This window comes from Acomys russatus, chromosome 4 (genome assembly GCF_903995435.1).
Source record: "Acomys russatus chromosome 4, mAcoRus1.1, whole genome shotgun sequence".
In the NCBI taxonomy this organism is placed as follows: Eukaryota; Metazoa; Chordata; class Mammalia; order Rodentia; family Muridae; genus Acomys; species Acomys russatus.
In genome coordinates, this window is record NC_067140.1 from 31,124,970 (window position 1) to 31,139,291 (window position 14,322).

General features: G+C 50.6%; 1 protein-coding gene across 5 annotated transcripts in view; it reads right to left on the minus strand.

Moving 5' to 3' along the window:
- Prdm11 (PR/SET domain 11) overlaps positions 1–14,322 on the minus strand; it is a 72,266-nt gene that overhangs the window by 41,010 nt on the left and 16,934 nt on the right. For 2 of the 5 annotated variants that reach the window (XM_051144190.1, XM_051144187.1), the window contains exon 1: positions 1,150–1,584. The exons of 1 other annotated variant lie outside the window; for it this stretch is intronic. In XM_051144190.1, the coding sequence (XP_051000147.1) occupies positions 1,150–1,209 (60 nt within the window). In that variant the 5' untranslated portion in view covers positions 1,210–1,584. Of the gene's footprint in view, positions 1–484; positions 768–1,149; positions 1,585–14,322 lie in introns of those variants that run through there. 2 more of the 5 variants (XM_051144188.1, XM_051144191.1) reach the window with 2 other exon arrangements.

Below are 14,322 nucleotides of genomic sequence, written 5' to 3' on the forward strand. Positions count from 1 at the left end.
CCCTCCCTGCCATCCCCAGAGGAAGCGCTTGAGAACTCAGACAACAAAAACAGCTGTAGCCTGGCCAAGAGGAAATGCCATTTCTATCCCGGGCTGGTCCTGGGGACGACTGGAGCCACCAGCCCCATGGGGTCAGGGCCCAGGGGCAGCTCAGGCCAGGAGGCAGGCCTGGGAAGTAAAGCCTGGACACTAAGTCCAAAGGACACAAGGAACCCCCAAGAACCTGACAAACTATGCCAAAGGGGGCAGGAAGTAGACCCCACAAGTACAACTGGGCCCGAGGGAGTGGAAAGCTGAAATGCGCTCTGCATGGCTGCCTGTGAGGCCCCGAGTGAGGGGCTGCCAGAGGAAGAAGCCAGGCCCCTTGGGCAGCTCATAGCAGGTACAAGCAGGGCTGGGGAGCTGGTTGAATGCCAGCCAGGGCTAGCCCTGACTCCAAGCCCACCTCGCTCTCCAGGGGGGAGTGTCCCCAGAGCATGCTTACCGCCCAGACCACAGAACCCGGCTGCAGCCCCTCCCCACGGACCTCATGCCAGACCCCAGGACACTCTTCTTCAGCAGGCTGTGCAGTAGCTCGGCCTTGGGACCGTGCTGGGCCCCGGGACCGGGCGAGCAGAGTGTGTGTGTGACTCACTCCCCGGGGCCCCCGCTGGCCACACCCCTGCTCCTCGGCTCACCAGCCCCCTGCTCCCCACCGGGGGCCCCAAAGCCCGCGGCGGCGGGAGGGGTTGGGGGGAGCGGCACGGCCTGCCCCTCCTGCGAGCTGGGACGCGGGGGGCGCGCTCAGGGGACCGCAGGGGACACGGAGCCCTGCCTCCAGCCCGGGGACGGCCGTTCGGCCGCCCGTGTGACCCGCGGGGAAAGTGTGCGCGGGGGCGGCGCCCCGGCCGTCACCCACCTTCACGGCGGGGCGCCGCGGCCCAGCCCGCCCCCCGCCCGCCCGGCAGCCCGGCATTCCTTGCGGGGGCATGTGGCTTCTTGCCGGCCCCGGGGGCACGCAGTTGGCTGGCGGCCGGGAGGGGCGCGGGGCTCGCAGGACACGAGCGGCGGGCGGGCGGGGGTGGCCGCCGAGGGGACAGCCCCGGGTTCACGCGCGGACGGTTGCGCGCGGCCCGCAGCCGCCTCCGCAGCGCCGCCGCCGACACCCACCTCGGCCACCGCAGCCCGCGCCCTGCGCCACCTGCACCGTCCCGGGTGCGATCGCCGCATTTTGCTCCACCTCCAGGCCCGGGCGATAGTTCCCCAGGCACCCGCGGAGAAAGGGGGTGCCGAAGTCTGAAGGCTGAAAAGGGACTGGCCCAAGGTCACGCAGGCTGACCGGGATGCAGTTGCAAGAGCAGGAGTCTCGCAAGCACTGCGTTTAGGAGCAACCCGCACTCTGGAGAGCCAAGTTCAAGTGTCAGTGACAGGCTGTGCAGCCATGGGTCAGGTGTTAGGGGCTGAATCATTTGCTACTGTCAAGTCCCAAATCCCACTGTGACTATATGGAGATGAGGCAAAGACTGGATACGGTATTTAGGGTCAGGTGACCTCATAGGGAACGTGACATGGGGCTCTCTGCCTGTGAGGATACAGCAGGGAGATTCCCCTCTGCAAAGTAAAGAGTCCTTATATAGGTGAAACTGAATGGCCTTGACCTTTGACCTCTTGACCTTCAGAACAGGGAGGCTGAAGTCCTGTGGCCTGTCTGTGATACTTGGCCATAGCTGCCAAGCTGACTGACATAGAAGGTTGTCTAACTTGTCTACATTCCCATTTCTTTTAGTAAATCTATTTAGTTGAGGGGTGGGTGGGTACATGCACGTGTGTGGCTAATGATATATTCCGTTACAAATGGGGTGGATGAGGGGGACAGAGATCAGTTTGGAGTAGGCTACAGTTCCAGGATAGAAAGCTAATCAGGAGCCGCCGACAGTGGTGCACACTTTTAACCCCAGCACTCAGGAGGCAGAGGCAGGCAGATCTCTGTTAGTTTGAGGCCAGCCTGGTCTACATAGTGAGTTCCAGGGCAGCCTGAGTTATATAGTGAGACCTTGACTCAAAAATAAATAAAATAAAAAAAATTTTTAAAGAAAGAAAAAGAAAGCTGATCAGGAATATAGTCAGGCAGCAACAACAAGGGCAGCTTAAAATGGTCTCTGCGAGGTTGGATTTCTCTTTTTAGCCAATCACTGACAACGGCTGATGCTTTCTGAGAACACACAGCCTAGGACTGCTTTGCAGTGCTCCTCTTCTCTGGCCCCTGCCTACTCCACCAGCCACACTGCCTGGGAACTAGATGGGTGCCCCCATCCATCTCCTTACTGCCCCCTACCTCCAGTAATGCCCCTACTAGTTAGTCTTGGTCCTATTTGACAATACTAGCCTTTAGCTAGCTTGAAATAGTAAGCTCCCTGAGGGCAGGACAAATGTTTTTACCGGGCTCTCTGGCTTGCCACTGACTTTCCAGCACCTATAACAGGTACCAGGAAAACAATATGCACCCGGGACTAGGGCATGAATTTAAAGGAAGCCTTCATTCTCAGGGAGCGTGTGGCGCATGTGAGTGGACTCCCTTTAATCCTGCACCCCAGGCACCTGCCTTGTCTCACTCTCGTCTCGGCCCCATCGCATCCCAGCAGAGTCCACATCTGCCAAGTGAATTAATGATCAAATGACCCAGGTCAAAAAGCACTGTGTCTTCTGTGTCCCACTGGCCCATAATAAAGTCTGGTGAGTTGTGTGTGACTCCCCTTCCCCGTGCGGCCAGACAAGGAGGTGTCAGGGAAGGCAGCAAGGCTGGCGTTGAGGGGCTACAGCAGTGAGAGGCACAGTGGAATCAGATTCACAATATGAGAGCCCGGTTCTTACAGTAAGTCCTAAAGTATGCGAGCTTCAAGAAAGCCACTGTGTTTTTCTACTGCGCATGTCCAACCTTTGGTTCACAGGCCACACGCACTCCAGGATGGCTAACACAAAAACCGTAAACTCACTTAAAACATTTTGAGATTTTCTTTTCTTTTTAAAAAAAGTTTATAGAAGTTAAAGAGATGGCTTAGCAGCTACAAGCACTTGTTGGCCTATCAGAGGGCCCAGGTTTGATTCCCAGCACTTGGCAGCTCACAACCATCTGTAGCTCCAATTCCAGGGAATTCATCACTCTCTTCTGGCCTCTACGGGCAGTTTATGCATGTGCTGCACAGACATACATGCAGGCAGAACACTCATCCGTGTAAAATAAAAATAAATAAATCTAAAGTAGTTTTTAAAACTTTTTATTGATTTTGGTTTAGTTTTAATTGCACGTGTGTGTGTGTGTGTGTGTGTGTGTGTGTGTGTGTGTGTGTACGTACACATGTGAGTGGAGGTGCCCATGGAGACCAGAAGAGGTTGTAGGATCCTCTAGGTCTGGAACTGCAGGTGGTTGTGAGTCACTCAGCAGGGATACTGGGAAGTGCACGAGTTCCACAGAAGTGCAGCTTGAGTCACTGAGCCGCCTCTCCAGCCCCCGATTTTTTTTTCTTTTTTTCTTCAAGGTTCTGGATTATAGTGTTGGAGAAGACACAGCACTGGTAGAAAGATCAAAAGGCTGGACATGGCTGCTAAGCCTGAGGGAGTCTTGGTGGGTAAGCCAGGGATAATCATAACCACCAGGCCATCCAGTAGGTAGCAACTGGGACAGACTGACGGGAGGCCTTGGAAAGAGCCAAGTACCCCTACTTTATAAGGGCTGTATTTCATTGGCTGCCCAGAGAGGGCAAGGGTCAAGGTGGGGCAGGGAGGGAGAAAAGGTGCAATAAGTAGGACTTAGGAAAAGAGGAACAAAGATCATCCAAGTCAAATAATCAACAGTGTCCACATCTCCCAGCACAGACGCTTGTAACGTTTGCTTGCACGTGACACTTCACATTTTCTGCAGAATCACACCCAGGTTATATGATGCTTGACCAAAAGTGTCTCTGACCTGGGAGTGTCCCAGCACTGGAATGCTGGCATACTCTATACCACATCCCGAAACTACAAAACTTGAGTGTTTGTTGAACACGTAAGATTTTGATTTGTGTCGGATTTGGGATTTTCAGATTAGGAATATTCAGTTTGTACAAAAATATTACGTTTAGGAAACGAAAAGAGTTTCTGAGACCTCAGGTTCCAGGGGTCAGAGATGACCAGTATGCCCTATGCCTACTACGCTCTCTCGAGTGTGGCACCCAACAGAGTGTTGTGCCTCTGAGCTTCCTGGTAAGCAAAACAAAAAGGATCCCTGTCTTACTATCCTTAGCACCTACATACTGCCCACTGGTCCTCTCCATTCTTGGGAAAACCCAGCTGCCTGGAGACCATGACCAAGCCTCACGTGTATGAGTGCTGAACATTTAAATGCTGAAGTGGGTCACAGGCACCTTTACTTTGAATAGACTGTCTCAACCGAAGGCTCATGGGACATAGGTCAGAATAGGATGTGACTAAGTGACCTTCACCAGGTCCTTCCTATCTGGTCTCAGCAAGCGTTGGAAGGCACAGAGCAGGTGACGCTCTAAAAGCTGTTTCTGCACGTTGCTCTGGCCTCTTTGTCCAAGCAGAGGGCAGCCTCATGAAGCACTCTGAGCCGCTGGCACTGCTCCCTCCAGCCTGGCTCCTCGGAGTCTGCGCTCACAGAGATTAAGCCTGGTGCAACCTTCGGCAATGAGATGCAAACACGAGAGGAGGGGGAGAGAGTGGCCAGAGGCCTGCAGCTCATTTTCACCCTTGGCAGAGAGCCAGGATCCCAGAATGCCTGGCAGCCAGAGGGCTGGGGCATCAGGAGGCAGTGCCCACTTGGCTTCCCTTAAGTCTGGCCCCATGAGAGTTTGCAGTTCTGTTTGGTAGCCATCATGTATCTTCTGATGTCTCTTTGAAATAACAAAAGGACTTAAGGTCAGACACAGACCTGGGCTGGAGGTTCCCAAGTCTTGGGACTTTGTGCTTGTTTGTGCCATAAACTGAGATAGTTTTTGCCCATCCTCTAAGCCTCAGTTTCCCCTTTTTGAAAAGATCTGACCAGGGTTCTCTTTTTTGTTGTCGTTTTGTGGGGAGTTAACATCATACTTTATTTTATTAATTTCTGTGTAGGAGTATTTTGCCTGTGTGTATATATGCATACCATGTGTATGAATTGCTCATGAAGGCCAGAAGAAAGTGCTGGATCCCCTGGGATTGGAGTTACAGGTGACTGTGAGCCACAGGGTGGGTGCTGGTACTTGAACCCCAGTCCTCTGCCAGAACAAGTGCTCAGAACTGCTGTGTCAGCTCTCCAAGCCCAGTTGGTTTCTTTGTGGAGGGTTTCACTATGTAGCCTAGCTGAATGGATGCTTGCTTGCCTCAACCTTGTAGGACTCATTGTGATTCAATCTCCCAAGACCTGGTGTGCACTTCCACACCCCATCGACCAATGGTGGTAAACAGTAGACCACAGGGGTGGGTATAGGGATATTGTGAAAATATTAAAGAGAATAGTTGAATTTAAAGTTACAGTGTGTGTGTGTGTGTGTGTGCATGCGCACACATGCACAAGCGCGCGCACATGTGTATGTAGAATCTCCTGGAACTGGAGTTACAGGCAGCTGTGGGTCACCCAATGTGGGTCCTGGGAACCAGGCTTGGATACTCTAGAAGAGCAGCAAAGTGCTCTTAACTCCTGAGCCATCACTACAGCCCCTAAACAGTTGAGTTTTTATGCCCAACAAACACTATTTATGAGGATAATGCTTAATATTCCTTGAATTGACATGTAAGATAAGCCTGCAAATGCAGGTAGCTTCTCCTGTGACACGCAAAAGGCATTTTAAAAAGACCTATTTACCCACTTTTTAAAAAAAGAGTGTGAGTCAGGTGTGGTGGCACACGCCTTTAATATCAGCCCTGGGGAGGCAGAGGCAGGTGGATCTTTATGAGTTCTAGGCCAGGCAGAGGTAGGTGGATCTTTATGAGTTCTAGGCCAGGCAGAGGTAGGTGGATCTTTATGAGTTCTAGGCCAGCCTGGTCTACATAGTGAGTTCCAGGACACCCAGAGCTACAGTCAGACCTTGTCTCAGGACACAAACAAAGAAACAAAGATAGGCTATGTAGCACAGGTTAGCTATGTAGCAGAGGTTAGCTTCCAACTCGCAGCCCTCCTGTCACTGTCTCTCAAGTGCCAGGATTACTAGAGTACATCATCATGATGTAAATTTATTTGAAAGTGTTACTGAATTCATGGAAGACCCCCTCCCTTGAGATAAGGTCCCTCTACATGGCCTTGGCTGTCCTGAAATCTACTATGTAAATCAGGCTGGCGTGGAACTCACAGGGATCCACCTGCCTCTGCCTCCCAAGTGCCAGGAGTAAAGGTGTGTGCCATTATACCCAGCTGAATTTATGGAAGTTTTACACTAGCATACATTCTGTCACTGATACCAGTGTGCCCACACCTGGTCTCTGTAACTTTGACAAATGACCACTTGTCTTGGTTCCCCCCTTGTTTAGGGGGACTGATGCTCCACACATCTCTGCTTCACAGGTCAGGTTTATACACACAATGTTTAGCCCATAATAGTCACTTTATTAACATTAATTGTTATTGTTTATTTAAATGCTGGTGTCATTTAAAAGTATAATAAACTAAGCCCAGATACTTGGGAGGTTGATAGGAGAGTCATGGGTTCAAAGTCAGTCATGGAAACATAGTAAGATCATGTCTCAAAAAAAAAGTGTACTAGACATTAAAGAGAGGCTGGTGACATTTTTCTGACTCGGGCTGAGGATATAGGTCAGAGGTAGGCCATCTGCCAATCATGTGTGAGGCCCTAAATCATATCTTTAGCAGCACTCAGATGAGAAGCTTCATAGCAGTTACTACATCCAATAGAAAAACACTTCTCATCTGTATAATGATGCTCGGCTCAATAAAAAAAACTATGAGCAACTTGTAAAAGAAGTAGTAATCATTAAGATGCTCAATGGAAGGGTGTAGAAACTTATTAACACTCAGGCTCTGGGTGTCAGAGATGACAAACATATCTCTGCCTTAGTCTCCAATGTGGCACCCATGGTAAACATCACTAATTGATCAGAGTTCTCTTCCCTTCTTGGCTTGGACTCGGCCTTTCCTGGGCTCTCTCTTGGTACTAGGCAGTCCCTTCCAGCATCCTGTCTCCATTAGCACCCTGACAAAACAGCAAAATCTTAGCGATGCTGAGGACTGCCGAGAGTGACGCTGGGGTGCGACGTGGGACAGTGTCTCCAGAGGGTGGTTCAGCAGCCCCAAGACCAATCCTCTGCATGAGAAATCTCCCCCTGGGAATCCATTGTAAGGACGACAGCTTGAGCAAACATGGATCTGCAGAGCTGTCCTCCACAATGTGATCTAGGATTGCAAACACACAGAAGTGATTTAAACCTTCAAAACCGGAGAGAAATGGACACAGAGCATGGGATGGAATGTAGGATGGCAATGTGCAATGCCGCTGGGCGATTACTGACACGAAACACACGCTCCACGTGTGATAGAAAAATGGAAGTTATTACTAAGTAGAAAAGGCCACTGAGGAAACGCTACATATTGTATGACTGCCACTGCATGACATTCTGAGAAAGGAAATCTGTGGAGACAGTAATAGGGAGAAAGGGAAAAAGCAGCAGAACACCAAACCAAACTGGGCATGACACAGAATGACTATGTCAGGCACTCTGACAACATATATGTAACATTCAGTCACCCATTTGTTTGGAACCATATAGAACGCTCATGCCGCTGTGGACTTTGACAGTGATGTCACTGGGAGGTCATCAACTGAAACCAATGTGCATGCCCTTGTGGTGGATGAATGGCGATCAGGGACATGGAGCTCTGTACTTCTCACTCAGTTTTGAGGTGAGTCCAAAACTGCTGTAGAATAGGGAATGAGCCCAGGAGCGCTAGAAAAAAATTACATACACAGCAATCCCACCTGAAGATCTGGATAAGGGCATGGGTTTGACCTCAGTATGAAGAAGAGCAAGAGGAGGGGAACGAAGAAGAGGAAGAGGAGGAGAGAGAGAGAAGAGGAAGAGGAGAAAGAAGAAGAGGAGGAGAAGGAGGGGGTGGGAAAGAAAAGGAAAAATGGCAGGGCAAGGAGAATGAAGCCTTTAAGTCAGTGGTTCTCAACTTTCCTAATGCTGTGACCCTTTAATACAGTTCCTCATGTTGTGATGACCCCAGCTATAAAATTAATTTCATTGTTACTTCATAAATGTAATTTTGCTACTGTTATGAACCATAATATGAATATATGATATATAGGATGATCTTAACCAACCCCTGTGAAAGGGTCATTCACCCCCACCCCAAAAGGGATTGCAACCCACAGGTTGAGAGGCGCTGCTTTACAGGAATCCTTTTCACTTGTCAATAGATACTTAGATCCAACTCCAGGGTGGCAAAAGAAGGGATCCAGATTAGAAGCTGGGTACAAAAGTGGTCCTTGGAATATATTGATGGATGAGAGATCTGCCGGTGGAGCAATGCAGCCTGGTATTCCCACCATGAAGCATCCTTGGTTTTATTATATGATTCGTCTGCCTGCTGCGTCCATCCTTTCCCTTCACACTGCACTCAGGCTGTGTGCCAATCAGATCAACAGGCTGGCTAGATGTCAGCATCCTAAGCAAAAGTCCTAAAGGACCAGCACACTTAGTCTGCCCTACTCCTCCTGGTGTACACAAGTGCTCACTAAGTTTTTGCTTGATTGTTTTTGTTTGTTCTGTTTTGTTGCTTTTGAGACAGAGTCTGCCTACACAGCTGAGGCTAGCCTTGAATTCTTTATTTATTTATTTAATTTATTCAGATTACATCTCAATTGTTTTCCCCCTCACTTGTATCCTCCCATTCCTCCCTCCCTCCGCCTTTCTCCCTATTCCCCTCCCCTAGGTCTGTGACCGAGGGGCACCTCTTACCCCACTATATGGTCATAGGCTATCAAGTCTCATCTTGGTAGCCTGCTTATCCTTTTTCTGTAGCCTTGAATTCTTGATCCTCCTGAAAGTTGAGGTGACATGTACGTGTAAAAGGATCCAGCTTCATGTTTTAAAATAAAATCGATCAGGGAATAGAACAGTATGCGGACAGGGGAGTAATTGGACCACAGCCATATGTACAGTATGGCTGAATCATAACACTGAGAAAAGCATCTAGACACCAGAGAGAATGCTCTGTGGGATTTGATTAATATAAAGTTAAAAAACTAAACAACCAGGGACAGCTGTGGTGCGGAATTGTTAAGGTGTAACTCGCAATGTCCCTGAGCCCTGTCCCCTCACAGGCTCAGGGGTTTGGACAGTTAGTCCCCAGCTGGAGGCACTGTCTGCAGGAAGGCGTAGAACCCTTTGCAATGGATTCCAGCAGGTAGAGGTGACCCTAAAGCCCAGGGCTTACTGGTTCCTGCTGAGGTCTCTTTGCAACATGGCCTGTCTGTCACTGAGGTGTGAACAGGCCTCACTCCAGATGGCGCCCAGCCACCACACCTGGCCCGCTCCTGAGCCAGGAGCCCAAATAGAGCCTTCCTTCCTCAGATTCTTTCTATCAGGGATGGAGTCGCGTCTATGAGAGGAGTTAAGTAGCACAGTGGTCAAGTTCAGAGCTATTCTTGGCGCCAAGTGGTAGAACAGGCAGAAAACAGCATCCTAGAGTGCCAAATCAGGTTTGATGCCTTGGCCTGGGGGCTGGTTCCATGGGTATGTTTGTAGAAATATCTCCAGCCATGCTTTTGTAAGATGGCCTTTTTATGCAAAGGCAAGACATCTGCAGGGGCCTCGAAGGCAAGAGAACCCCACAACCAGCTATGGAACCGAGCTCTGGGAGATCAGGGCTTCTCCAAGGAGCATCAGTGGAGCACAGCTGGGTGGGTCTGGCAGAACACCCCCAGGTCCTCCCCAGGTGGCCCCTCCTGAAGGACTTCTAACATGTGCTATACTTTCTCCTCAGTTGTAGGACTTCGAGAGGCAGAGGTTGGAGCAACCCCTGGAGAAGGTTCTTTAGAGTGACACCATTTCTTTTTTGTAGGCTTGCTTCACACCATGTTTGACATCCTCAAGTGTCACACCTCCCTTCAGGAGCAGCTGAGCCTGCTCTCAGCCCCAGAAGCAGGGGCCACTCATGTCAACCAATGGTGCACTCCCATGGTCTCCCGTGTGCTCTTAATCACTGAGCCAGCTCTCCAGCCAGCTCTCTGGTTTGGTTTTTTGTACCAGGTTTTGACTGTGTAGCCCTGACTGTCCTAGAACTTGCTCTGTAGACCAGGCTAGCCTCAAACTCAGAGATCCATCTGCCTCTGCCTCCCACCAAGCGCTGGGATTAAAGGTGTCCACCACTGAACCTTTAAGGAGTATCACCTCACATGACTTTCCTCTCTGGATCAGACACCTGACCCACTTTGGGAGCAAAAGGTGTTCATTTTGGGACTTCGGTGAGCAGCAAGCCCTCAGCCGAGGCAGCCAAGCCCAACAGAGGACTTTGCAGGACACATCCTTAACCACGAAGCCAGTCAGAGCAGAAGGACACAGGGTACAATAAGAAACGTATTTGGCCTTGGCCTTGGTTTCTGGCAACCTCTTACTGGAATGTCGCTTGTTATTCATAAGAAGTCCTTTGGCCAGCACCTAAGTTTATGCTAATGAGGGGACTTATGGGGACTCTGGAGAGCTTCAGAGTAGGGAGATGGCCTCTAAAAAGCCCAAGGCTAGAAGGCTAGAGCTTTCAGCCTCACTTACTGAGCTCTGTAAGCGGAGAATGGGCACGAGAGATTAAGTCCTATAAAACCTCAACATGGCTGGGTTGCGATTCTGTGGCAGAGTATTTGCTGAGTATGCTCAGGGCCCTGGATCCCATGACCAGAACTAGAAAATTAAAATAAAAAATGTGGGACTGGGGAAACGTTCAATGAGTAAAGTGTTTGTTGTGCTAGCATGAGAAACTGAGTTCGGTTCCCGGCATTCCCATAAAATTCAAGCCTGGAGTCGTATGCCTATAACCCCAGGGTTGCAGAGGGGGAGGGGACAGGTGGATCCTGGGGACTTACAGGCTACCCAGTCTAGCTGAAACCATGATTTCCAGGTTCAGGAAGGAACCCTGTTTCAAAAACTAAGGTGGACAGAAGTCAACCTCCAGCCTTCACATATGCTTTCAAGTGTGGGGCACATGCATAACACACACACACACACACACACACACACACACACACACACACACACACACACACACACACCCTGCGTGCATGCACGCAAAAGCGTAAGATTCAGAGACTAGTGAACACACTGCGGAACTGCGGGTCACGAGTTGCATGATGTACCCAGAGAGGGCGCAGTAGCTCCCTGTCCCTCTCTGGCAGCTCTTCCACCTGGCAGTGTCTGGGTTGGGCCCTTTCCCTAAGCCAGGAATGCTGAGAAACACCATTTCCTGACTTCTCTGAGTCAACCCAGTGGATGATGGAGGCTGAGGAAGTCAGAGCCTCTGATCTACAGAAGTCAGAAGCACAGACATCTAGGATTCGAAAGGGGAGTCTGAAGTGGATATCCCATGGGACTGAGCCCCCTGGGGTCTGTGTTGTGTCTGGGAATCCAGTGTCAGAGATGGGTGGACCAGTGGGCACAGCTGGGGCTGGAGGATCAGAGAGCTGGCTGGTGCTGGACATATTCAAGGCGGCAATCCAGTGGGCAAGGCTGGAATGCTGGCCAGCAGGTGGGGAAGCCAGCCTGCCTCTCCATTTCCTGGAACCTTGCTTTACTCTCTCAAGCCTGTGCAGACAGGGTTTACGTTCTGAGCAGCTGTCTTCCACCCTTGCTTCTTTTGCTCTGATCTATTAGTTATGCGCCCCCCCGCCACCTGGACCTTGGAAACCATCTCTCGTTCAGATGCATTCTCTCTTGCTTGGGAGTTAGCACTGGGTGCGCTGTAGTACTGAGGCCTCTACAAGATGCACAGAACCTGCCACCTATTCTCCAGATCTTGAATTCAAGGACTGCCCCTCACCACATAGTGAGATCTGGTCTCACAAAATGAAACCATTTAAGAGTTACATATAACCTTCAATCCTACCCTTTCTCTTCTTTTCCCTGAGCCTACCTACCCATAACACTTCTAGCGGTTGCGCTAAAGGAAGCTCCTCCGCCCCAGTGACTCTTCCTGATCTCAGCTACTAGCAGATAGCAGCCTCTCCAGAGTTGCTCCCTGCTCTACATCCAGGGTCAAGGCGAACTTGTCACAAGGTGCCCCCTTGCTTCAAACCCTGCAACGTGGCCGTTTCATGCAGAGCAAATAAATTCAGGACACCATCCGTCCCCATTTCCTGAGACCTCATCTCTCATAGTTCTTTCTCCCACTATCCCTAGCATAGCCTGACCTGCCTCCCGCATGAGCCTTTGCATTGGCTGTTCCCTCTGCAGAGAGTACTTTTCCAGCAGATCCACATGGCTTGCTCCTCCCTCCAAGCTTTGACTGATGTCAGATCTCTGGGCATCGTACATGAGATATCACCCTTTGCTCTTTCTATCCTTCCTGCTGTACTTTCTGCAGACCACATCGTCATCCTACTTGCATAGTTTTTATTTATAAGATTGGCCCTGGTCTCTCCAGCTAGAATGTAGACTCCAGGAAGTGAAGATGCTTATCTGTTCTGTTCCTTGCTGTGTCCCCTGCAGCCAGAACAGGGCCTGGTGCAAAGTGGACACACAACAGGCTCTGGGGTGCACGACCTCCTCCATGGTGACAGCGGGATCTGAAACGGAAGGGCTGACGTGAGGTGCACGTCGCGATGCTTCAAGCTCCTGTGCAACTCGGTGGGGGCAGTGTGTGCCTGCCCCTCTCTGGGCCTGTGGATCCAGGCAGCATCTAAAGCTGTTATGCAAAATATACGTGGAGCTCAGTGAGCAGAGGCCCTTCGGGTCCTTCTTGCCAAGCCTGATGACTTGCATTCAATCCACGGGCCCCACACGGTGGAAGGAATGGACTGGCTTATCGTCTGACCTCCACACTTACATCCTGGCGCGTGTGTACCCACACACATGCACACACACAAAATAAACAAATAAATCTATTGTCAAATACATGATAACATTGGTAGCACACACAGAATGTGAATTGTACGTAGATGTATCCGCGTGCACTGAGTGGCTCTGGGCAGTGACAGCTGCCAATGGTGGATGAATAGCCAGGGAAGAGGTGCTTCTCACTGTATTTGAGACCAGTGGGCTACATTCTTAATTTAAAACATAGACCAGCGATATCCAGGAACCATTAACTGAGGTTGGGTAACAAGCATGTGGAAATTTCTTATTCACTCTTCGGAAGATAATAAAAATATCTGGTTGATACTAAGCATTTTATAAAGCAAATCCCAGGCTTCCCCTCGCCCACCCCCATGGCTATCCCAGAATGCTAGCAACAGATGGGGGAAGGGCGAGAGTGAGGAACTCCCTCCCCCTCCATCCCCTCTCCCCCACTCCCTTCCTCCCCCCCCCTACAAGACCACTCTGTAGAGGAAAGCCTTGAGGTCCAAACAAATTCCTCAACACCCCCTCCCAGGGCTCCAGAATCCTAAATATGGTCCATCCAGAGCCCAGTAAAAGCTAAGGAGCCAGGGGCAGGAGGCAAGGGTTGAGAGGTCTGGACCCAGGAGAGCCACAGTCACTGATGGCAAAAGAGTGGGGTGGACAGGTCAGGTTGGGCCCAGGCCTGGACATGGGGGCCCTGTGAAGGATAACCAAGGGCTTCCCACATAGACTACTAATGTACCTGTGGTGGGCAAGTCCTGGGACCCCACCATGGGCTCCAGTGTCACCAACTTTTCACCTCACACCACTAATGAGGAAACCCTGGGAGTCTAAGCAAGTACCTTGTAAGTCATGTCAAGGACCTTCATGAGGCAGGGCTGAGACTGGAACCCTGGCTAACAGTGAACTCTCAAACATGCCCCTGCCTCCTGCATACTCTGGGAGAAGAAAGCACAGGTACATGCAGCCCACTGGAGGCCCAGCCTGGCTTGCACTTCCCAAGTCTCCTCCCCCACGTCCAGACCACCCATCCCTGCCGTTCTCATTGGCTTTGTATTTATTTATGCCATGGCCTAAAATCTTACAGTTCAAACAAACATACTAAAAAGGCCTCCAGTGTGTCTCCACCCTCTTTTCCAAAGGGCAAGTCCACAACTCTCCAGTGTTGGCATCTCTTGGAGCTCGCTGGTAGAACAGAACCCGAGGCTCCACCCGTGACTTCCTGAGCCAAAGCCGGCCTAACATGATTTGTTTAAGGGACTGTACAAGTGCATGTCCAAGATGGGGGCGGGCTGCCCGCCT